Source organism: Falco naumanni, chromosome 8 (genome assembly GCF_017639655.2).
Source record: "Falco naumanni isolate bFalNau1 chromosome 8, bFalNau1.pat, whole genome shotgun sequence".
NCBI classification, from domain to species: Eukaryota; Metazoa; Chordata; class Aves; order Falconiformes; family Falconidae; genus Falco; species Falco naumanni.
The window spans coordinates 2,222,112-2,247,364 of NC_054061.1; the positions used below are offsets into that span (position 1 = coordinate 2,222,112).

The 25,253-nt window shown below is 42.5% G+C and overlaps 1 protein-coding gene across 8 annotated transcripts in view; it reads left to right on the forward strand.

The window, feature by feature from the left end:
• Positions 1–2,589: 2,589 nt before the first annotated feature.
• P4HA2 (prolyl 4-hydroxylase subunit alpha 2) overlaps positions 2,590–25,253 on the forward strand; it is a 30,532-nt gene continuing 7,868 nt past the window's right edge. For 7 of the 8 annotated variants that reach the window (XR_005829406.1, XR_005829407.1, XR_005829405.1 and 4 more), the window contains exons 1-11: positions 2,590–2,680; positions 3,749–3,852; positions 10,969–11,068; positions 12,812–12,908; positions 14,985–15,136; positions 16,637–16,774; positions 18,037–18,276; positions 19,995–20,206; positions 21,003–21,179; positions 24,836–24,906; positions 25,129–25,228. Coding sequence is in view for 5 of the 8 variants with exons in the window: in XM_040604468.1 (XP_040460402.1) it covers positions 10,987–11,068; positions 12,812–12,908; positions 14,985–15,136; positions 16,637–16,774; positions 18,037–18,276; positions 19,995–20,206; positions 21,003–21,179; positions 24,836–24,906; positions 25,129–25,228 (1,269 nt within the window). In the remaining 3 variants the exon portion in view is untranslated. The remainder of the gene's footprint in view (positions 2,681–3,748; positions 3,853–10,968; positions 11,069–12,811; positions 12,909–14,984; positions 15,137–16,636; positions 16,775–18,036; positions 18,277–19,994; positions 20,207–21,002; positions 21,180–24,835; positions 24,907–25,128; positions 25,229–25,253) is intronic. The other variant, XM_040604465.1, reaches the window with a different exon arrangement.

Here is a 25,253-nt window from a genome sequence, read left to right on the forward strand (position 1 = left end):
GTGATTATTTTTCATTCACAAGAAACAAAGGAAGAGCAACAGACATACAGCTAAATTTAGAATTTATTAATGTACAAAGTCTTTTTAGACATGCACTTTTTAACTACAGTTTCAGGGAGAAACCTGAGCTACACTGATGTCAGAAAGAGTTCTGTATCCAGACATATGCCTGCCTCCTCCGTTCTGACTCAGTGCTTTGTTTTCTGGGAAATACTATACCACACTATGTAAGTCCTCTTAGATAGTTTTAATATTTCCTCTGCTGAGGTCTCAGACAAACACCTTGTAATGTGAGAGACAAGAGAGCATCCAAAAATACTTGTGTGTGCATTTGGCAGCCAAGCTCTCTGCAAAAGGATTTTGACTCCACTTTTAAGGAGGTTAAGTGCTTGAAACTCTCACAGAATGCTTGATTCTCCTGGTTTTAAAGCATATTTCCATGTCATAGCTCTCGAGGTGCCAGCTGGGGTTGTTGCTGAAGAGACATCGACTTGGATTGGTAGAATCAGATGTTGAAAAACTACCTCCAGCCATTTCCCCCTCATCTCCCTGTACCGTGGCTTAGTATCTCTTCCTTCTTCTGTTCTATCAGAAATCTCTCAACCTCATTCCAGAGGCAGAAGCAAAGGAGCTGTTTTTAACTTGAGACATGCTCCTGGTGTCAGCTAGGGCCACTCTGCAAGCCCAGCACTTTCACGTAAAAGAATTTCAAAGCCAAGAGAGCTAAAGCAAAACTGGAACTTTATATGGCTAACACTTAATGTAGTATTTAGAAATACTACAATGCTCTTTGTGCTAAGACTATATCATATGGTCTATACATACAGTCAAAAGGACTGCACAGCTTGTTATTCACATGAGCAAAGACAGCAGATTCATATGTCCCCGTGTTCCTTCTTTTGGTGGGTTGACCTTGGTTTCAGGCTGGTGCCCGCCAAAGCTGCTCTGTTGCTCCCCTCCTCAGCTCAACAGGGGAAAGACAAGATAACAAGAGGCTCATGGGGTGAGATGAGGACAGGGAGCGATCACTCACTGGTTACTGTCATGGGCAAAACAAACTCAACTTGGGGAAAATCAATTTATTACCAATCAAATCAGAGTAGGATAGTGAGAAGTAAACCCAAATCTTAAAAACACCTTCCCCCCACCCCTACCTTCTTCCCAGGCACAATTTCACTTCCAGTTCCCCTGGCTGAGAGGCTCGGCCATAACCAGCAGCAGGTCCACCTGGGAGCCAGCTGGCACCAGCTCCATGGGACATGGGGGCAGCTTCTGGCAGCCCCTCACAGAAGCCACCCCTGTATCCCCCCCATGACCAAAACCTAGCCATGCAAACGCAATATGCATTTACACACACATTTTTTAGTCCCTTCCACTAAAACAGAGGAAAAAACCGTCTATTTCTTCATAAAAGCAAAAAGTCTAAACTAAAAATAGGTTAAAAAAGAAGCATCAGAACTATGAAACCCAGCTCTGCACCACATCACTGTCCCTGCAGACGTGCTGTTTCTACAGTCTCTAAAATGTACTAATACCTGCAGTGCCATCACAGACTTACAGATTGCTTCTTTCATTGACAGTAATGAGTCTCTTCTAAATATATGATGGAAATTAATTTCACCCAAATAAATGTTAAGATACAAAGCGTATGTATGTGTAACATTCGGAGCTCTGTTAGGATGTTCTGGTGACAGCACAGCCAGACCCTTTTATTATGGTTTATGATATCAGCAATTTTGGTTGTGTGTTTTGTTTTTTTTTTTCTAAAAGCTTCAGTGAAATTACAACCTTATGTTAGATATTTTTTTCCGTTTTCCACTTTCTTTATGGATTCTGATACTGTGAGTCACCTCCCCAAACCTGGCTTTTTCAGTCACATTTTGCTAGATATCCAGTCAGCGAACAGACTTGTGATGGTGGGGGGGGATTTGGAAAGCCAGAGGTAGCTTGTTCTTGGTGTCTTGTATGGTCTCATTTGGTTTCTGACTCTCAATATTGAAAAGAAGTTATTTTTGGCCAAGGAAATGGTTATGATGTTGGGTGATGGTTGCTCTTAATTGGTGTGAACATCTGTTTGTATAGGGGAAAAACAGTACCCGAGACGTTCTGGAGCTGGCACAATGTCTCTGGCCTGGTTCCAGCTCTGCCCAGGGCTGCGGCCCACGAGCCACCGCGGGGCTCCAGGGCTGCCCCTTCCCCACACCTACACCCCAGTCATGTTCCAGCACGGACATCATCTTCTCATGTCCCTTGTAAACTCCATTTTCCTTCTCCCGAGGAGACCAGCAGCTGCCCAAGGGGCAGCGCAGCCGGTTCCAACCGCGACCCCACAGAAGAGGCTTTCAGAGCCGGGCAGGCGGTTTTTAGAAAGCAAGCAGGCTTTACAGGTGCTTTATTTCTCAGTGACATCCGCTTTTAACCCGGGAACACCCCGCCGCCAGGCCGGGCCTGGCCCCACGGCCGCGCCCCAGGGGCCTGAGGTGGCGGAGGGCGCCGCGGGGCGCCGCGGGGGGCGGCGAGGCGCGTGCGGCGCTACTGGCGGCATTACGGTAGGAGGGGCGGGGTTGGGGGCGGGGCTTCAAACGTGGCGGCGGCTCAATAGGAGCGGGGCCGGGCGCGGCGCGGCTGGAAGGGCCGGGGCGGTTCTAGAAGCGCGGCGAGCAGGGCTGCGGGCTGGCGGGTGAGCTGCGCTGCGCTCGGCGGGGCGTGGGCGGGATGGCGGTGCCCCGGGGTGTCTGGGCTGGCGGTGGCGCGGCCGCAGGTGAAGCAGCGCCCGCCCCCTGCAGCGCTGAGGGGCTGTAGCCCCCCGCGGGTGAGCCGCTGCCGCAGCCCCCTCGGGGCTCCCCCCCCCCACCCGGGCTGGCGGGCGGCCCCTCCTGAGGAGAGCGGGGGAAGCCGGGGCCGGGCTGGGGGTCGGGCCCCGTGGGGGCAGCGGGCTCGGGGCTGACTGGGAAGGAGGGCCCGGCTTTCAGGTGCCGCGGTTCTGTGCTCGCCCGGGCCCCCCAGGCGGCGGGCGCTGCCCGTGCCCCTTGTCTGGGGGAAAAAGCCGAAGATAACATAAAAAAAAATTACCGGGTTTTTCTCAACATGTTCGAAGTGTTATCGTTACCAAAACGTGGCAGAGCTGATTCCCCGTTTCCTTGCCCTTTGGGGTTTGGGGTGACTGATGCCGCCGCTTGGGAAGGTCCCGGTGCCCGCCGCGGTGCCGGCTGTGTGCGCTGCCAGCTGCACGCTCGCAGGGCAGAGTGTAGGGCGCCTTGTGCTTCACAAAGGTGTTCAAAATCTGCTTGTTCTGCTCCTGTCTCATTCTGTTTTAACCTGAGATTTGTTTTCCCAAACATGCTTGTCCATGTGTGTGGCAGCGGGCGCAGCTGAGCTGGGGTGACGGGCCGGGGGCGCAGGCGGCCGCCGCGGCGGGTGCAGCGCAGCCTTGGTGGAAGAGGGCTGTACAAATGCGGTGGAGAGCAGCCTGGTGTCAAAGTTAGCTACCACAGCTCAGCTGGGGCACAGTAGAGCAAAACATGCTGTTGACCAGACAGGAATAAGTTCATTTCAAGCAGCAAAAAATGCCCTTGTAACCTGAAAGCAAGAAGGAAAGACGGTGTGTAAATAAAGACGATGTTTGGAGCTAGCTCTGTGGTGTTTGGTTTTCCTAGCCCGGCATCACCCGTGTTCTGTAGCAGTACAGAAAGTAGGCTTCCCTAGGAGACATTCTTGTAACAAAACCTCTGGCCCCTTAATTTTATAGGTGCTCTGTGCGGGTGAAGCTGAGCTGAGAGGCCACCACAGCCATCTTTACCCGGGTAATACTTCAGCCTGCTGGCATTAAGGACCTAGGAAATAATCCCACAGGTACGTTGAAAACATATATAGCAACCAATAACTGCCACTCATATTTTACAGGCAGAACATTATTCTACAGCTGTAAACTGGCATTGCTGTGACACTAAGAGACAAGAATTTTGCTTCTTGCTTATGCCATAATTTCTTGAGTTTCTGTTTTTTTAGTGTAGCTGATCATGCTCTGGGAAGCAGTGCAAGGAAGTGTGAGCCCGGAGTATGATTATGTATTTCAAAGACAGTAACAGCAGAGGGAGCACAATTTACCATTTAGTGTAAGAAGTTTTTTGCTCTACGTTGAAGTCAGGAATCCAGTCTGTTTATAATTTCCATGCTGTGCGTATTGGCAAACTTCCAAAGAAGCAAGCTGTAAACATAGATGTTTTTCCTATGAATAGTTCTGATTTTTCTGTATGGTTTTCAATATGTCTGAGAAATGAGAATGCAGTGTATCGTAGGGGGCAGGTTCTGGGGTGATTTCAGAATAGTCAACCCCTGCACCTCTGCGATAATGTCTGATTGTAATTAAATTGCTGATATTCATTGAAAGAAACAGCTTGCTGACAGTAGACCTTTTCCTACACCCCCACCCCCCCTTATTTCTGAACAGGAGGATATTTTCCCTAATATTATGAGCCTGTGGAAGGTTAAATATCATGGTAATATTAAAATTATGGGATTTGCAAAGTAAAATGCAGTCTAAATTTTAATGTTGAAAAAAATAAGCTCTAGTGGAAAAAGAGCATGCAGTTTTGCCATCTTCACTGACTGTGGGATTTGATCTAGGCTGTTTCATGTGGGGTGAGCTTGCAGATACTGCAGAGTAAGATGCAGGCAGATTTGCTGTGCTGTAGATTAGAGTGAATTTTCTTGCCTGCTGGAGTGCAGAAGAAACATTCTTCGTTATGGTTTTCAAAAAAACCTAACTGTTGGGAGCTAATCAAGATGATTAATTTCTAAGATTGTTATAATGAAGTATGGCACAAGTTGTCCCATATTAGAAGAAATTCATACAGTTCTGCATGAATGTGCTGTATCCTTGTTAATGTGTGCAGGTGGACAACTTTTCTTCCTTTTGGCTTGCCTTGAAAAGTACAAGGTAATTGTGCCGTATTGTTTGTTAGCCAATTACAGTTGTTTTCAGATGCACATTAAACCCTTTGGGAAGCAAGGTAGTGATGTTGGCATAAGCCCATTTGAGCAGTAAGTGCAACATGTACTGGAGAAGGAGCTGGGAAGCAGTTATTTGATGATGGAGGAAAGAGAACTCGCTTCTGAGGAGGCACCTAATATTGAAAGGGAGCACTGCCTCTCATGTCTCCCTGGACATGGCAGAGAGCTAGCTATTTGTAGCAAGGTAACTAGCTGCATGCTGCACCGGTGGTGGTGTGAATCCTGACATGAGGTTTGAGATATGATGGGGCAGTCCGTGTGGGGCACTGACAGGTGTTTATATCTAAAATTCTGTGGGTCAGAGGAGTAGCTGAATGCTGGATCATCTGAATTGATGTGGATAATGAATTTTGGCTCTGAATTACTTGTTTTGAAGTCTTCAGCTAGTGGTTGCTTTCTTAGGATAAAATTAATGTTTCCTTAGTATTTAATAATTTTTTAAAATAGTTTTATAGCTGCCACAATATGCCAGGCATCTCCTGACTAATGTATCAGGCTAATTTGCAAGAATTGAAAAACTGCTACAACCTGGATGGTTTTTTATGAGAGAAGCTTGTCCTTGGCAATGTGCTGAAGATCTGTTTAAAATTAAGCCCATCTTTTGGCTCTAAAAAAGTATGTAAGCAATCTTGCAGGTTTTCTTGTACTATTTTCCACTTAAATATAATTAGCCTTATCTACAGCCATCAATAGTGATAGATTGTTGCCTGCTTTTGAAACTCCGTTGTTTGGGGAGGGGAAAGGGAATGAAGCCAGTTGCACTGTTACTACTTCATGCTGTGTCTGCAAGCAGTAAGACGGGGTAGAAAGCAGTGGCATTTAGAGAAGTCTCAAATGGACTTCTCTCATCTGAGAGTTCAACCTCAAATTGCTCTTTGAGGATGGGCCATTCTTCAGAGCCTGGCATGTGGGCCTCTGCTGTATGTGCACCAAGAGCCAATCTGTGGCCTGATGTGACTTTGAAGTAGTGATTTGCTTGTTAGATTTTGCCATGATACTTTAAATTTAGATACATGTGGAAACAGCATTTTAGCAGTGATTTTCCAGGTGTTTTTAATAGCATAGGCGAGACCAGAAGAGGAAATGGGCTGTAACCCTTACTTGTGTCATCAGCTTGTAGGCTGTTGCATCCTGATGGTTCACAAAAATGGTATGTTAGATTTTGACAGTATCTAGTTATAATACTTTGCATAGCAAACCTTCTTCCCCTGTAGCAAAGTGTGGGTCTGTAAGAATGGAATCTAACTAGGGAATGGTAGTGTACCTCAGGTGCTTGGAGGAAACCGTTGCTGTATGCTCTGGGGAAAAAAAAGAAAAAAACCCCAAACACCCAGAAACCCCACTCAAAACCTGGAAGAAATAGAAAACTAGATCTGTTAGGAGTAATTAAAATTTGTCATGAAGGAAACATGACAGAGAATGTCTGATGACCTAAGATACTGACAGAGCAGTGATTCCTGCTGTGAACTGTGCTCAGTATTAGTAACATTTTGATGTGGTGAGCTGGCAGTTTGCAGACCAGCAATGGTACGTAGGTTTTTGACTGTAATTTCATAAGGCTTAATGAAGTGTTGCACACTTAGTGTTCTTTTTTTCACTTCTGATCTATCAATTATACAAGTTCTAATTGTTATCCAACTGTATTACTATCTTGGAGTGGCTGTGAGGTAATGTCACCTGAGTTCTGTGGGTTGGAGGCTTGAATACAGACTTGGGAAGAAATGCATTCACAGGGGCTGAAATTAACCCTCTGAAGCTCCCCCCAGTCTTTGGAAAGGAAGGGGACTTTGCTGGTAGCAGTTTGGAGCAGCTAAATCACACCCCAGTTCTGTACCTCCCCTGGAGAAGCCCCATAGCAAAGGGAGTGCTGTCATGTCTAAGTAGCGGAGGGAAGGAATACTGCAGGGTTTTTTCTGGAGTTAATGTGATCCAAATGAGAGTTCACAATACAGCAAGTCACACTGGCTAGATTTGCCACAATAAGCAACAGTAAGGGCTATGACTTTTCTTCTTTAGACTGCATTGGCTGGTCATGTTCCACTTAGTTTAATTCTCCTCCATGAGAAGTCTGTGCAAATCTGGAGCCTGGATGAAGGGCTTGTTTTTGTTAGTCCATTTTTAGTTAGGCTATCAGGCAATTGGAGGGTTTCTTCTGACTTGTTTTTTTTCTTCTGAGGACACCCTTATCTGTTCACTCCCATCAGTTCCAATTCCCAATCAGCCATGAGATAGCACAACTTGCATCTTCGGTTACCTATCCTGTATGCTGCTACTATTATGTTACTTTAAAAGGCGGCAGAATGCAAATCAACTTCCCTTGTACACAGTTGTACCGACTGTGAATGGTACTTGCTGAGTCTTTTTTTGTGGGGTGAAGATGGAGAGAAAAGTTCATGTTTTTAGGGTCTCTAACTTTGGCTTATGTGGGTAGGTGTGCTGCCTGCTGTCTAAAGGAGGGCTCTGTGAGGGTCATGCTCTTGTTCTGTGGTATACAAAGGAGACTGCATCCTATCAGTCTGATCAAAAGTGGGAGCCCTGAAGTGACTGGATGAGTAATAGCTTCTTGTTTCTTCTGACCTGAAAAAAGTCCTCCCTTTGGCTCATGTGGGAGCTGGCTTGAATCCCCCATGACTGGATATGAAATTTGGGGTGGATGAGAAACTGATAAAGTTGGTAGATGTGCAAGAAACTTTTGTAGGTCAGGTCCATGTTTTTATTTTCTTGAATAGGATTTTTTAGAAAGCTTATTTATTAAAGAATTCTGTCTAACTCGTGGAGAAAAAAATCCATCCTGGTCTATTTTGTCTAGAAGAACCTTTTTCCCCTCTGCCAGTGCTCTCTGAAGTCTGACAGCACTCTTTCCAGTGGGAGCAATGATTCATTGAGGTCTCACACTCTAAAGAAGTGTCTGTACAATATCCATTTGGTTAGTTCTTAGCTTTGCTGGCTGGCACATTCAAGGGAAGGAAAGGAGCGAAATGTTAAGTATCTGTTACTGTATGCAGAGAAGTTTAGTTCTATCAGTATTACTGGGACAGTTTCTCATTAGTGAGAGCTGTCTTGCGGGTAAGGCAGTGGTTTACGTGCTCATCTCAAAGGTACGTGTGGCCTTAGGAGCCCCATGCTGATGGCACTTGCCGTAGCCTGACAAGCCAGGGCACTGTGCTGCTTGTCCTGGGCCTTCTTAAAGCCCAGCTCAGCGCAACCTGAACTGCCTGCTTCAGCTCCTGCGTGGGGAGGTTCTTGCAGCCCAAGGCTGAATGGAGCCCAGCCGCTCTGCACAAGTGCTTGCAATCTGTTGCAGAGGGATGTTGCTGTTACCATGTAAGTACCCCTTTAATAAAAGGAGACCCTAAATTCACCTGTCCAGCATGATGTCTTAGTCATTTGAAGATGCTGTTGAAAAAAAGCCAGGAATGTGGGTTGTTTGTGCTACGCAGACTTCCTATCTGGCATTTCTATGCAACTAAGTTCTTTCATTCTCTGTTTGAATAAAACACGGTGGCTTTATAAACATTTGTCTCAGTTATTGAGGTAGGAGGTGCTAATGTCCCTTCTGCCTCTTACCCTCATTGTTAGCAGATGGTTTAGCTGTGGTGGGGTGGGCATGCATACGTGTGTGTATGCACACATGCTTGTGCTGTCCAAGAATGTGGTTATAATATTATGTTCAGCCTCCTGTAGTTCGTTATTTGTGCTGGTTTTCCAAGTAACAGCTGTGAAAAGAATGTGTACAAACAATTTGAAAACCCTGCAGCCAGGTGTCCTTGTTCAAGCAAGAACTGAGTTCTGTGTTTACTGAGGTTTCTGTTTATTGACTCAAGTAAATCTGAGTAGGACGGAAAAGCTGTTAAAGATCTGCTATAAAGACAAGCTGCTAGCTGTAGTAAGTGTTCTTGGCAGATGTCCTCATCCATGAGAACATGGTGGGGAGGTGTAGAGCAGAGAATGTGGAGTTCTGTTTTAAGAGGAAAATTCCCTTGTAATTGTTTTGCCAGGTTTTGTGTAGCGTGTCCAAAAAACCACTCTGCGAAACAATGACAGGCTATGCAGATGGGACAGTTGTGGCTTAATGTATCCAAATTAATGTACTTCCCAAGTGCTTTTGACTTGCTGTGCTTTCTGCTACATCACTTATTGTGGCTTTTAGTATTGGCAGACCTCTGCATGGTACTATTCATTCAGCTTTGCTCAATTCTCAGATTACCCGTGTACTAGTTCTGAACTAACTTAAACAAGCAGTTTGGGAATATGTGGTTTGCAGGGGGGGTGAGAAACAGAAGAGAGAAAGGAGTAGACTTATTATGATGCCATGAGACATTTTCCTGCTTACTCATGCTTGCAAACTGTTGTGGTAAATGTTCATGATTCCTCACGCAGTCTTTTAAAGCAATCACAAGAATAATTAAAAAATAATCATCTTGCCATGTGATAATAAATAGCAGAGAACAGAGTAATTACTAATGTCTTAGTGATGATAGTGATCACTGATGGTGTGTTTGGTGTTTACATCCTTGGCACTGGTGAGCTCAGCTGAGGGTGAGGGCTGCTATCATGCTGTGGGCTTGAAAACCCAGAAGGAAAGGGTGATAACCACCTTTCACTTCTGTCTCATGGTGTGCAGGCAGATAGATATATAGAGCCCCAAGGGAACAAGGAGCTAGAGTTGTTCAAGAATTATCTTAATACCTTCCTACTTGCTGCATTGCTTGAAATTTTGGGATATTCTGTGTGTTTTCCCTTTTGTTCTCTGCTCTATCCTCCTTTCTCATCAGATTTAAGTGATGCTATTTTGCCCCAAATAGCTGCAGGTTGTTTACTGTATTTGGAGTCAGAGCAGGTTGTAAGTGGTCTTCTCCAGCCACCAGTTTACCCAGTTATGTTGGGTAGGAGAAAGGAATTGCTTGTTGAATTAAGGCGAACAGTTGTCATCATCCTTCTGCCACTGCGTGCATGGGTGTTCTGACAGCTCAGTGTTTGCTGAGCAGCGGTGCTTGTACGTGGGGGCTGGCTGTGGTGGCTGTTCCTGATCAGTGAACAGGCGGTTCCAGTGAGCTGTGGGCTGATCCAAGTGCAGCGCAGGCTCCTCATAAATTCTGCGTAGGAGGCAGTCCTGGCCATCAGATCTACCAGGGGAATTATAGCTCCCAGGAGTCTGTTCTGTACAAACCTTGCATCCCTTACTTCACTTGGCTACTACCTTGTCTGCCTGTCTGCTCAGACTTTCCCTTCCATGTCCTATGTGGGTTGTGCTCTTAGAAATACGACAGCTTGCTTTCAGCCTCCATCTCAAGGGGCTAGGTTTCTAAGCTGGCACAGCCTTTGAAATACAGAAGTCATAAGGGTTGTGCCCAGAGGCCCATGTGCTGGAAAGATGCATCTCGAATAAGCAGAGCTGGAAATTTCAACTTCTCCAACCATTGCTGCCACTTCCACACTACAAAGTGCTATATTTCTCTATTTGGCTGTCTCACTGTTTGTATTTCTAGACAGTTTATGTAACTGAGCTTCACAGTATGCTAGAAGTCTGACCATTTAATTTAGACTTCTGTTATTATTGGAATACAATACAAATTTTCATACTCTCCTATTTTCCAGCTATAATTGTGCATGACGTGGAAGGCACTGAGCTGCCCTTGCAGAAGATTTTGTTCTCAGTGTCTCAATGGACAATATATTGCTTCTGTCATGTAAACCTTCTATGGACTGCAGTGTCTTCAATGTAAATCCCAAAGAGTATACCAGAGAGCATTTGGTTACACGTTGAGAATGTGTTAAGTAACAGCTTCTGTGGTCAAAGAAGACTTTTTCAAGCTTTACTGACTAGAATTCAGTCTTTCAAGGACCTAAATAATTTTCATGATGGTGAAATGACTGAAGAGGAAGAATAATGCCTTGGATTTTTTTCTCACAAATATTAGTCCTTTTTAGCCCTCCTTTTCCTTTTTGTTACAGGTTTGAGCAATCTGGAAGATGAAGCCCTGGCTACAGTTGGTGTTCTTTACCTGCATTTTCCTGGTCTGGCACACAGAAGCAGAGTTCTTCACCTCCATAGGTATGGAAGGAACCAATGCACAATGTTGTGATGAAGTTAATGTGATTGCAAAAACTGAAGTTTACAGTTGCAGCACATGGCTTTCTTCATATGGCCCTATCAAACACTATCTATGTCAGGAAAAGCTACTCTGCTGCATCCTTGATGCTATTCCGAATTGCAGATTTTGCATCAGTGCAATTTGTTTGCACGTGGGTAACTTAGCACATTGTGAGCAACATGATAGAAGCTTCTCCAGGGGCTCTGTCAGTTAAGACAGTGCCTGTGTTAAGAAATGTGCACCTGTTGTCAACTTGAACACAGTACAGACCTTATGGTAAAAAGTGCAGTTCTGAATTTGATTTATGAAAATAATTGAAGTGATAAATATGTGGAATATTTTCTTTCACAGAACCTGAGATCTCCTGTCTTCTCAAAAAGCTAGAGTGAGGGGTCGGAAGGAAAAAATATCCCCCTTACCTTGTGTGTGTTTTGGAAGACTTGAATAAATACCAAAGAATTTACGTTGTTATAAATCCTGAAAAGAAATTTATTTTTATGACAACTTAGTTCTTGTGTGCTAATGGCTGTGATGCAACCACGTATGACTGGTAGAGTGAAATAAAATAAACACCAGCAGAGGTTTCTGCTGTGACTTGGTCTAATATTTTCCTGTGTAATACTGTGGGGAGTTCCCCCCCCCCCCCCCCCCCCCCCCCCAAGGATATTAGAGATTAACTAAACTGGCTGTTCTCTAACATACGCTTTGAGCTTGGTGGAGCTGTGTTTCTGAATGGTAAAACTCAAAGCTGCTAGTGGTTTCTTTTGCACCACTGTGTGGAACCACTCAGCCAGAGCAAGGCAATGGTGTTTCACTACAGAGCTCCAGCATATGCGCCTGTGCTCTGGAGTTGGCTAAACAGTGTTTAACTACGTGTATTATTTGGTTTTCTTTTTCCTAAGTAGCTTTTTGTACAAAGTTACTGTGAGGAAGTCACCTTTTCTTTACACTTAGCTGTTTCTGAACCTTTCCTAATGCTGAAAATAGCACAGCATGCTGACTTCCATCTGCTTAATCATGCCTCGTTAATAATTACTGTGGAATGCTGAAACTAATGCTGTAGCTGCATTTATAAATCTCATCCGGTCTTTCAGTGTTTGGTCTTTGAAAAGCAAAATTTGTCATAGCAATTAGGATTGACATGCTAGCGATTTCCACTAATGCTAATCAGGAGAGAGTATGTGTGGCAGTCTAGAAACTTTAGTCTGAAATTCCTTTGTACTTCATGTTAGGCTGTGTTTCCACAGTTACCCATATTGAAAAGCTGTAACCTTAAGTGATGCCAATGGTTACACTAACAATTTATTAGTGTGACCTAATCTGTATCCATATGTAGAACAGATGCTTTGGCAACTATTTGGATCTTTTGTTGCTTTGACTCAATAGCTGTATTAATGCTAAACCTTTCTTTTGACTAGCTTGCATACAATTGTAATACTAAAGGTTATTTGGAGGCAGTTGCAGCAAAGGTATGTAAGCCACTGAAACTGGGATTTTAAAAGCCTCTTGAAGCATTTAAATGCCAGACCTGTATGTATAAATAGTTGTTGTGGTTTACAGGCATTGAAGTGCACACCCTCAATTTGTCTGTTCTTTGTGGTGGTTTTAATAGCCCTAGAGCATTTAAGGTCTGTCTTCTGTGCTGTTGGAAACTGTTACTTTTTTAGGTCTGATTAACATTTGCTCATACTCTTGTTTTTTAGGTCAAATGACAGACCTGATTTATGCAGAGAAAGACTTGGTACAGTCTTTAAAGGAATATATCAGAGCAGAAGAGACCAAGCTCTCTCAGATTAAAAGGTGGGGAAGAGGTTTGCATAATGAAGGGTGACAAAATGGCTCATCTGTGTTTGATTACACCACAGCTTTCTGTCATTACTTCTTGCTGCTGGATCTTGTTAGTATTTCCTCAGAATCAGTGATACCATAGGTACTCACTTGGTTGTAATCTATTCCCATAAACCTGTAGAGAAGGAGCCCTGCTTCAGATGTCATTTAGACTTCGTCTGCTTGTTTAGAAACTGCCTGCTGGGCTCTTCCCACTTTTCCCTTTCCTTGTACCATTACATCCCTTTCCTTGTACCATTACAGTGCTCCTGTGGAGAAGACTACTTATGTCAGAGGAGCCTTGCCCACTTGTGAGTTAAATGCCTCTGGGTGCCAGCGCTCTGCGCTGCCTGTTTCACAGCACTGGCACTGCTTACGGTGAAGTGTGGCAGTTGCATTTAGTGGAGCATGCACTGAATCCCCAGCTTCCTTCCTGTATTGGCTTTCCCCTCAGGGACAGCTTTCCTGCCTTGTTCCCATCAGTTGCTGACCTGGCTACAGCACATCTGAGACATTATCCTGGTTGCTTGGATCGCTTGAAAGGCTCTTGCTGACAATCAATGTTCTCTGTGTCCCTTGGGAAGACTGTTCATGCTTTCTTGAGCTGAAAGTAGTATCTAATAGGGCGTGACACTATTATAAATGAGGTCCAGGTGCTGTAGAGCTGAGTGTCTTTAAATGGAGCCATGTTTCAATAAAATTTCTAAACTCCAGGCTATATGTAGTGTTTTGATCTTCCTTTGGGGCTATAGGGTGGGGATGGGGCTATGGAGCAGTGAAATGATAGGCATGCCTTGGCACTTGTATATACACAGATGTTAATTTCTTGAAAAGCTGCCTTTTCGAGCAAAACATTGACGTGTGTGAATGCTTTTTTAATGTGTTAAGTGTTCAGATGATTTGTATTTTGCTGTATTTGTAAGCAAGAGTATTCTATCACTGCGTCAGTATTTGAGTCCTTGTACCCTGCTAGTGTATGAAGCACATACTTGGTAACAGAGGTGCTAAATTCTATCATTTGAATATAGTAACGCTTTTCAGCATTGTGTGTTACTTCCAAAATTCAAAATCATTGTGTTGTGAGTAGAGAGGCTAGAACTTGACTGTATTATTTGCAAAATAAATATTAGGAGCAGTGAAAGTCTAAAAAGGGAGTGCAGGTAAGACTGGTCTTAAGTATGTTGTTAGATGATCTGATATCCCCGCGAAGGACCTCTGGAATCTTTTGTTTTCTGTTGCAGCATCAAATACAAAGAAGCTAGGTAGTCTGACAATATTTTATCTGTGCTTATGTGAAGTTGTTTGTAACCATAGTTCATTCATGGCTTACTGAATTTGAGATTACATGATCAAAGGGGACTTATGTTCAGTTATTAGCTTATCTCAGCAGTGTTTTCTTCCTGTTGAGTATCAGAGGAACACGTAGCTTGGCCAGGTGTTTGTGTTGAGGGATAATATGAAGAGCAATAGAGGAAATTCTCACTGTAGCATCAGCAATGTAGTTGGCAGTTCAAATGTACTGTGACCAGAGGATGAAGTTTCCCACTAACTACTGCTTCAAAGCTGTGACCAACAGTGTAATCTGGGTGGCTGACAGCACTGCCACTGTACTTTCTGAGGGTTTCCAGTCTGAAAACCAAAGTTTAGGATTTGGTTTCTGTAAAGCTAAAAAGCTCTTGGAGTTTTATTTATGTTTTTACTAAGAGATAAATAAATGACAGTCATGGTGATTGTGTGCTCTATGTCATTGTTTTCTGAAGTGTATTGTGCTGAAAATTAATGGCTAGACTCATTGCAAGTGACACGCATGCATACAGTAGTAAGGCTTGAAGTAGTAAGCAGGGAAACAAATCCCTTTTAAAAGAAAGACTTGTAATTTACAAATCAGTTGTACTTCGCTTTATCTTTGTGAAGTTGAAAGCTTGAGAGGTAGTTATGATGGTGAAAGCAGCAATAAATTGTTTGTAGCTGCGTAATTGGAATGACTTAAGAAGGAATATGTGCATTTGTAAATTGTTCTCAGACTGAGGTATACACTTCCCATTCCAGCTGGGCTGAAAAAATGGATATACTGACTAGCAAATCGACCTCTGATCCAGAAGGGTATCTGGCACATCCTGTAAATGCATATAAGCTGGTGAAGCGTTTAAATACAGACTGGCTGGAATTGGAAAACCTAGTTCTTCAGGATACAACAAATGGTAAGTGGGGAAGATATCAGGAGGTGGCCTTATGACACAGTTGCTGCTTATATTCTGAAAAGCTGTGAACTCGGCTGTGGTTTAAATATTGTTGCTAAGCTTGTTTGAAACTTAAACTAATGACTGGCCTCTTGTTTACACATTACCCGAGTGAGTGAAACTTGCCATTGAAACACATTTCAGTCAGGACTCAAGCTGGTACTTGTTTTGTTAAGGGAAAAAGGGGAGAATAGGATATGCTAAAGTTGTTGGCTATGTTGACAACTATTGTTTTATGCCTAGTCTTGAGCTTTATGTTCCTTTATATGTAAAACTCACTTATCTGCTTTCCCAGTCTGTTGCTTATTTTCGTGATCATTGTTTTTTTGACCATGTTGATCAGTATGTAAGACTTAAGAATCAAAATGAGACCCATGCTGCATCGTTGAAGGCATTCATATCAGCCCCAGCATTGGAGTTGCCGGATGTTGTAGTTGGTCTGTTGATAACAGGATAATACACAGTTGCTATCGGTAAACCTAGCCTTCTGAATCAAATGTTTCCAGCACTAATCTTTGGTTTTGCATCATTGTCAAAGTGTCTGCCTGAATTTGCTTCCACAGTTTTGTTTTTTTAAATGGAGGTTTATTTTTACTGGATTCCTGAAAGTAAGGGAGAAGAGACTATGTTTTCGGGCAGAACACATGTTTTACCTTTGTACTCTGCATATGCTAAAGTTTAGGTACTTGGAAGTTTTATCCAGCTAAGATTTTTATTGCCTCTTGGAATAGTCATCCTAGATGGAAATAAAATACTCAATTCTATTGAGTATTTTTGTCATTAATTCTTTTTCTAAAGGCTTCCTTTTCTAGTTCTGCTTGCTGTGGGACTGGAAATGCCTGGGTGGTTTTCCTTCAGTTAATCGCCCTGCTTCTACCCAACCAACCTGCTGTGTAACCTTGATATGTTTATGTAGTTCATTTATTTTATTTCTAAATGTCATCTGGTTTTACTTGTCAAGTTTAAAAGCCTCTTAGTGAGTAAGGCTGTAGCCCTATTTAGGGGATCCTGGATCAGAGTCTGTGTCCCTTGGGCTGAGATCCTGAAAGCTCTCTTGGCTTTACAGGTTGGAGTACAGAATCTGAAATCATTGTCCAGTATGAGGATCTGCAGTTGTCTCTCGATATTTCCAGAGAACTGATGAAAGCTCTTAAGCTTTCATGCTAGAAAGAGATTACGGGAAAATGAAGATCATAGATTCACATTGTACTTTGGTAATTGTGTGGCACAAGAAAGCCAAGAGTCTTTGTTATTTATCCTTTATCTTTTGCTTGTGAGCTGTATTTCTTAATGGGACAGAAAGCATTGTGTTTATAACTTGGGAGCCTAATAAGACACTTAAAATCTGGATTATTCGAATCTCAATTCCCAAAACACAGCAGGTGTTTCCTTTTCTGTGGTAATCTGGTACCAATATTTATCTAAACTCTGGAAGTAACATCTTTCCCTTTTACTGCAAAGGATTTATTACAAATCTGACAATTCAGCGCCAGTTTTTTCCAACTGAAGAAGATGAGACTGGAGCTGCAAAGGCTCTGATGCGCCTGCAGGACACATACAAACTGGATCCTGAAACCCTCTCTCGAGGAAACTTACCAGGTAAGTGCACAAAGGTCTCCTGCTTTAAAAGGAACTGGTAACATCCTCAAGCTCTCTGCAGAAGGTGTTTCTCTCCAGAAGTCTCTTTTTCAGTAGCGAGGAAGAACCGTGATGCTGAGTGTCTGTGTGGCTTCAATTCTTGAGGACATTATCTACGCCAGTGCTTTGAGAACAACTTTGAGGTTGTTCCTACCCAAGCCAGAGCTATGGTCTGCAGTAGTGTGTAGCTCAAGTTAGTGTGTTTTTTTAAAATTAGTATTACTTAAAAGAAAATGCTGGCTTTTATGATTGGTATACCAAAACAACAAAGGATGACATACTTTCTTGTGCTAGTTGCTGTGTAAGCAGGTAACCATGGATACTTCCTGCCCCAAATAACTTATGAACCAAGGGAGGGAGCTGCTCCATAATTCATTGCTCTGGCTCTTACAAAGCTTGGCTCTGTTCTTGTTCGTTGTGGTCTTCCAGTGAGGCTGTGGTTGAATAACTTTGCTTCTGCTCTTTATCTGTGAAATGAGGATTAATAGTGTTTGCCACAGATGTTTTGGAAAGCGCATAGTATATTGGGATGCTTCAGTGTTTTGGCAGCTGAGTCCTGATAAATGTTTGTTGCTGCTTATGAGAGGCTTACTGAAACAGGTTATGGTTGGTAGCAACACCTTGTTTACAAGCTGAATAGTCTTTGCTGAAGTGTAGGTAGAGCAGCTGACTGTATAGTTTTAGTTGTATTTAGGTTATTAAGAATGAACTTAATTTTAAGTCTTACCTGTGTATCTGCTGAACTGGAGCAACCAGAAATCAGTGCAGTTAATCAAATGGATACACAGTTTGTATTAATAGCCATCAGCTTTCTTATGCACAAATACCCATCTCCAGTAATGAGCAGACAAGCTAGCCCTGCATTTGGTCAGGCTTCTCTGATCATCTACCGGTGTTAATTTGTAGGTTCGGTAAAATCTGTTAAGCTGCTAGTCTGCTCAGCTTTTGTCTAAACAGAACACTCAATAGCTTAATGCTGTAATTTCTATGTTAAATGTCTCGATTTCCAAATGAATTAATGCACAGAATTAGGATAGAATTTAATCTTTAACTCTGAGGGTGATCAGTTCAGTAAGAACCTAAAATATTGTGAAAGTATTGTCTTTTAGAAGCCTTTTTGGATGATGAAAATGTGTATTTATGGATGTTCCTCAATGCGCCCATGTATTTGAAGGCAAAGATGCTTCTGTGTGGATTGCTTAAAGCTATCCTTTTGGTTTTAGGAACAAAATATAGATCAACTTTGACAGTTGGTGACTGCTTTGGTATGGGGAAGACTGCTTACAATGATGGAGACTACTATCACACAGTGCTCTGGATGGAACAAGCCTTAAAACAACACGATGAGGGGGAGGATACAGCAGTCAGCAAAGTGGAGATCCTAGATTATCTCAGCTATGCTGTTTTCCAGTTTGGGGATTTACACAGAGCCATGGAGTTTACCAGGCGCCTGATATCCCTTGGTAAGAACAAAAGACACCCTATCCTAGCACTGGGGAGTGTTGCCAGCAACAGAGCCAAGAGCAGTCATGGCCCATACGTATTGGTGAGCTGACTGGAAGGATATCCTGCCAGGTGACTTATAATAAACATAGGTCCTGGAAAAGACAACTATTCTACATATGCATGAAAAAACTTTAGCAAGCTGACTTACAGTCCATGCAGTTATTACCCAAAGACCAAATGTGTGTCTGACTGCAGTACCTGTGAGCTTTGCTTCAGTGCACTGACACACTGTGTTTGGTAGTGGTTAAGTCTTGACTTTCTAGAGTGGAGATCAAGACTACCACAGACCTGGGCAGTGTGCTGTAACTTCTGTAAAGTCCTACTGACTTCATATACTCCTCTTCGTTCCTCAGTGCAGGTATTTTTTGATGCCGAAAGACTACTTTACCTGAGATCTTAAAGTATTTATTTTTGAATATTTAGAACAGGTTGAGTTTTTTAAAACCTCCTTTTCTCTCAGGTCTGTTTCTAGCTTTTTCTTGGGTAAGCAAATAAACATTGCTTTCTATCCAGCTTTGCCTACTTCCTGCATAGAGTTAACATCTGCTGTGTTATGTATTTGTGTTTTTTCCTTAACCAGCTGTTGTTCTTAGTTTAGATCTTAGTTGCATCCTGAGTGTGGTTGAAACCTTTCTTTTGAAAAATATGTATCGGTCTAATTTCTGCAGGCATTGGAATTCATAAATCAGAATCTAGAAGAATAAGAATATGCATTGAATCTAGCTCCTTCTGCAACAGGGTTTAGCACTGACAGCAGAATCCAAATCCTTATCCGCACCAAACAATGGAACAGACTTGGCAGTCCCCTCTGGGAGCAGCAGCTTTCTCTGCTCTGGGCTCAACTTCCTCGTCTGGCTACTATTAGCCTAAGCTGTACTAAGTGGTTACTTCAGTGGCCTTCTGGGTTAGTTGCGTAAGACAAACACAGTAAGTTTGGGAGGGCCAGAAGGGAAAGAAAGTTTTCTAGGTGCTGGTGTCCAGAAACATTGGTGATGGGAAATTGTTCCTCCTTAGTTATGCTGGGTGAAGACCTATTGATGATGATTGTTGATTCAACTAACATGATTAATACATCACTAATAAGTTCAATGATGGTAGTGATCCAGGATACCTCCCATATAAGCCTGTTACAGACATCTAGAGGTGGATGCTGTGGGTGGGCTGCTAAAGTGGTAGTGCATACCTGTGAGCTTCCCAACTGTGAGGAAGTCTTTGGGACTGAAGCTTGTGGCTGGGACTCCCTTGCAGTCCTTGGCTAAAGCATGCTTGCACAGTGTGAATGGGGAGCATGGTGGAAGGGAGGGGTGCAACAAGTAGACTAGCTTGATCTCTGCTGATGAGCCTCATGATCTGCTTATTTAGGTAGAACTGGTCAGAAAAGCTGAAAGGCAAGGAGGTGTCTGAAGACCAAAACCATTTGGATTTGTGTGTTATTTCCCCCCCACCCCCGGAATACAAGTTTTGTGACAGATCCTTACAGAAAAGATTCTTTTGCACACTATGCCTACCTTCCCTCTGCAAAGACAGAAATTTCCCGGTGCCGATGCCTTTGATTGCCTGATAATGCTTTAAGAAGGGGAGAACTATAGTTGTCTCTGATACAAAGACCTGTCTGTGTTAACAGTTCCTGAGATTACATACCTCACTGGTTCTGTCTGTTTTTCTCCCAATGAAGACAGTACTCATGAGAGAGCAGGCAGTAATCTGCGGTACTTTGAGAAGCTGCTGGAGAAGGAGAGAGAGGAAGAGAAGAAAGAGAGGTCAATAAACAAAACAGTGACAACAACAGAACCAGTGGTGCAAAGTGGTGCCTATGAGAGGCCTCTTGACTACTTGCCAGAGCGTGATATCTATGAGGCCCTTTGCAGAGGTGAAGGGGTAAAAATGGTAAGAGAAAGGCAAACATTTCCTGACTATGCTGCCTTTGCATAAGGGTGATCAAGCTTGGTGGAACGTGTTAAGTTTTTTCTTTGTGAAACTGTTTTTTTTAAGAAAAAATTAAATGTAGTTCTGTCCAGGCTGAGATCTGTACTTTGTCTTGGCCCCTCTATCTTTAGCTGTTAATCCTAGACAGAAAACCAGCTTTCAACTGTAACTCTTCAAGGTTGAAAATTGATTGGTTGTCCACAGTCTGCCTACTCAGCCATTTCAAATGCTGGCTGTAAATATACTTGGAGGCTTTTTCCACTGAGAGTTGGTTACGCTTTGCCACACTTGCGGAATCATGTTGTTCCTTCCTTTTTGCATCTTAGAAGTGTCCTTGTGCTGCAGTGACTATTTTGACCAGCCAGTCTCTGTTACTTCTTGAAAACGTGGCTTTAATTCACAGTGCAGGGAAAGGAATAAATTTATTCCATCTGCATAGTCTTAATCATAAGAAACACACTTTATTTACAGGTGGCTGTTTGTGCAATTATTTGCTTGATCTGTAACCTATTATGATTTAGTTCTCTTGAACTTTAGTGTTTTGGATGTTGCTCAGTGGTATCTTGAGTGGCATATGTTGCTTTTTATTTGCAGTAAATTGCAGAATCACTCATGCTTACCTCTTAAATTTGCTAGTCAGCTGATGACTTTTACAGTGTTTGTGGAATGAAGCTCACTTTCCTTTTTTGTCTTGCCTGTTTTTAAGTTCATGAAAAGTGGTTAAGCAAATGATGTTTTGTTTGGCGTTTTGTTTCAGACACCTCGAAGGCAGAAAAGGCTCTTTTGTAGGTACCACGATGGAAATAGAAACCCTCATTTGCTCATAGCTCCCTTTAAGGAAGAAGATGAATGGGATAGCCCTCATATTGTACGATACTATGATGTCATGTCTGATGAAGAAATTGAGAAAATTAAACAACTAGCTAAGCCAAGGGTAAGTTTCCCCTCTTCCATCTCACTAATGACTGCTAATTCCATGCTTTAATCTCTGTTAGCAAAGACTAGGCAAAGGATTTGAAAGATCTGGTTTCATACTACAGATGATACACTGCAGCTGTGAGCCTAAGGGGAACGATTTTGAAACTGCCTGGTGATGTAGGACCATAAAGCCCAGGCTCCTGAAGGTATTTATGCATTGTTGCACTTAATTATGTGAAGTTCGCAGTAACTGGCTTAGAAACCTTTTAGGAAACTAGGCACTAGACCTGAAAAGGTAGATGACGGACTGACAATGATAAAGTGGGATGTCCAATATACCTGAAGCCTGCCTTTTGAAATGGAGCCAAACTTCACATGAAAATTAAAAAAAGCCTAAATTCTAAGAGAAGTGGAAAGAAACAATGTGTTGGTTTTTAAGTTGTGCTAGAAGAATATCTAGAGGCTTGGTTTCCTGCTTCAGGTAACCTGGAATCCACTGCTGCTGTTTCAAACTGTTGTCTAGACCTGCAAAGAGGCAGGCACTTTAGATGCTGTGGTGCATCCATGAGTGGAACTCTGGTGTTCTGAGGCTGTACACGGCTCATTGGAAATGTGATACAGTTAACACAGTGGAGAAATCATTTGTGCTCTTAAATAATTTCCTATTTGGGACTTGAAGGATGGAGTACTTGGAGCACTTAGCTCTGACCTTTCCACCTAGGTAGCTGTCTGGGCAGCAGAGAAACAGATGTGACAGCTTCAGCATGCTAAGTGTAGATTCAACTCAAACGCAGTAGCTTTGAGTAGCAACCCTAGTTTTGATGCAATACCAGTTACCCGTGGTGTGAATTCTAATGACTGCACACAATAAAAAAGCAGCTACCTAATGCAAAGCTAGTAATTACCCTGTCTGATTTTTTTTTCTGGAGGTGGAATTTCCTGTCTGTTTCCTTTCTGGCAAAAAAGTGTGGCAGTGTGAGGTCAGTAGTAGATGCTACACCTTTTTTGTCAGGTCTAACAAGCATGTAAAATGAAAGGCTTCTATTTTTATAGATGAATAGTTCATTTTATAACTCTTCTAGCTACTGCTATGAAGAGTGGTATATTGAAGTTCCAGTCAAGAATTACCCTTCTGTATGTATTTCTAAATGTAAACATATAGTTAGATTGAGAAACTGATGCTTCCTAGGAACATGAATAATTTGGGATGTTTGTGAAGCTGGACTTCTATGACTACCAGCCAGCCATGGGAGTATTGGCAGAACACTTCTGTCTCAGTGAGGACTCTCACCTCCATAAATGGAGACTTTTTCCTATTACATCATACTGTAAAACTTCAAGAGCTTCAGATGAAATGGAAACATTCAAATAGGGTGTATCACAATCTATTTTATCAAAATAAGGACATTCTAAATAAGACAGATTTTTTCTTTTAGTTTTCCCTTTTTATTCAAAGATTTATTGAAAATCTTAAGTCTTGCTCACTGAGTTTTGCTTATATTACTAATAGCATAGGAATTTTTCATACAATCTATGTAGTGTAGAACTGGGACCACTTCCTGTAAGAATAGGTAAATATTGTGGTCTTAAGCTTCAGATGAAAGTTTTCACACAAAGCAAGCATTGTCTTAATTTGTTGGGGTTTTTTCTAAATCATTAGCTCAGCTGCAGGAATAGCTTTAAATTCTGCGGTACTACTGAAAGAATGGGAAAAGCAAGTCCTGTAATGAGATGGTCCTTAATAAATATAGCTTAATTTCAGCCAGGAAATTTTAGTTAGCAATCATGGAAGCTTTGACAGAACTCTGAAGTAGTGTGTTAGTTTTGGGCTCAGAAAGATGAGCACTTCCTTTGTTCTAAAATGTATTTGCAAGAAATTTCTACTTTGGGGTCCAAGAACTTTAACATTATCTGCAGTTTACACTGCCAATACTTTTTGTAGAGAAACAACATCTGTATGTGATTGAGAGTAGCTGTATTCAAGTTGGTTTTCATGCTTGTTTTGCAAAATGCAATCACTTGTTCTCCAATTCCAAAAAGTAGTTCCAACTTCTCAGGCAATACATCAGAGCTGGTTGGGAAGGGTCAAGAAAATCTTTAACTTCATTGGTGTAGGTAGCATTGGGACAGGTCTGCCCTGAAAGTATAAGAACCCGATTCCCAAAATTCTGGCTGTTCCCTGCAATGCAGGCATGGCTGAACAGGCAAAAAAGTGTGGAGGGAGACACATGAATATCTTCAAACTCATTGCTATAGGGTTTCAGCAATATGGAATTTCAGAAGGAAAAGCCAATGGACTACATGCTGAATTAAATGTAAACTCTCAAGAGGAAGACTGGGTAAAGCTTCTGACCAGTCCAGTGTGTTATGATGATTCTTCAAAGCCCAGCAAATTACTATTATAAGGCTGCACTCTCCACCCTGAGAGAGGAAGCCTTACATTTGTCAGTTGGTTATAACAAGTGAGGTGTAGCTTGTATGTCTTAAAGAAGCCTGCCTATCAGAAAGAGGAGATATGTAATAATGTGAATGTAGCCAGCCTTATTTTAGTTCCGATTTGTTTAGGTCAAATGCTAGGTGCAGAAATCAAGCAAACGTATACAAGCTTGAAAATGCAACAGAATGAAAAGTTTGGGAAGCTAAATTATATCACAAAAGCTATGCTTTGTTAAATGAGTGAAGAACAACATTCAGTCAGCCCAGCTCTTCTGTTATGATTTATGCAGGAGAAATCTGGAACAAAATAACAGTGAGTCAGAATTACAGCAACAGCTGTGCCAAGAACTCTTGTATAGGGACAAGACAGCTGACATGGATTGTAAAGCTGGCTGGAGACTTAACTGAGGAAAAATGAAGGAAATAATTGACTGCATGTTCTGAAGAAAATGCAAATAAAAAGGCTTTCTGTGACCTACAGTTAGGTGGAAGGAAGGAGGCATGATTTAAAGTGTGGTTTGCAGGAGTTATATTTAAATGTGGTCTGAGTTTGCAAAAGGACTGTCCCAGTTCTTGGTCTCGGCTGCAAATGTAAAACCAAAGTGACTTGTGTTATGCTGGCAGTAGTCTATTGCTTTGACGCTACAGCAAACATAATCAGTCTTGCCAAGTTCCAGAATTGTCCTACAAATATGATGTGACCTAATGGTGATGTGTTACTTACTGTTTAAAGTGTACGGGTGAGCTGTGCTTTTGCAGAGTTACCTTCATGGTGTAACAACTCAAACTGTCTCTGTGCATTAGATGTTCCAGGCATCTTCCAACTGGAAAATCTGAGCATGGTAATGTTGAGAGTTGCCTTCAGGAGTTTTCTGCCTTGGGCTTTGTATGTTGTGAGCTTCTGTTGTTGTTACTTCTTGCTAATACTGACCCCAGCTGTTTAAAAAACGTACCTTCGGAACCTCTTTAGCAAGCAGTACTTATGGTTTTAATGAATATCGTGGCTTGTGCAGTCAAATTCTTTTTCCAGGATCAAATGCAGGTGATGGATTGCACTTGTTTCTGCATGTATTGAGCAGAAATAGGAAAAAACCTCTCTAGGTTGGAGCTATAACTTTCATCCAGTGATACACTGAAGTTGGACAGATCAGGTGTTGATTTTGGTTAAGATGAGAGGAAATTTTTTCTAACCTGTATTTGATGTGTCTCTTTCCCCTTGGGATTTTTTTGACACAGCTGGCACGAGCCACAGTACGTGATCCCAAAACCGGTGTCCTTACAGTGGCTAGCTACAGGGTATCAAAAAGGTAAGCATAGAGAAGAGTTTAGCTTTAAGGTTTTTGTGCTTAACAGCTGTCACCTGCTACCTACAGCTGAACTGCTTTGCATGTAGCAAGAGCTTGCACAACAAATGCATGGTAAATGGCTCTTAGCTATCTGTCTTGGGGCAGAAGGATCCTTCTGCCTTGGGAAATGCGGTGCTGTGGTTGGTATTCCAAAATAATGTTTCAATCCTTCTCTTATGCTAGTTCATGGCTGGAGGAAGATGATGATCCTGTTGTGGCCAAGGTGAATCAACGAATGCAGCAGATTACAGGGTTGACAGTGAAAACAGCTGAACTATTGCAGGTTGGTACACCTGTCTTGTCAGACT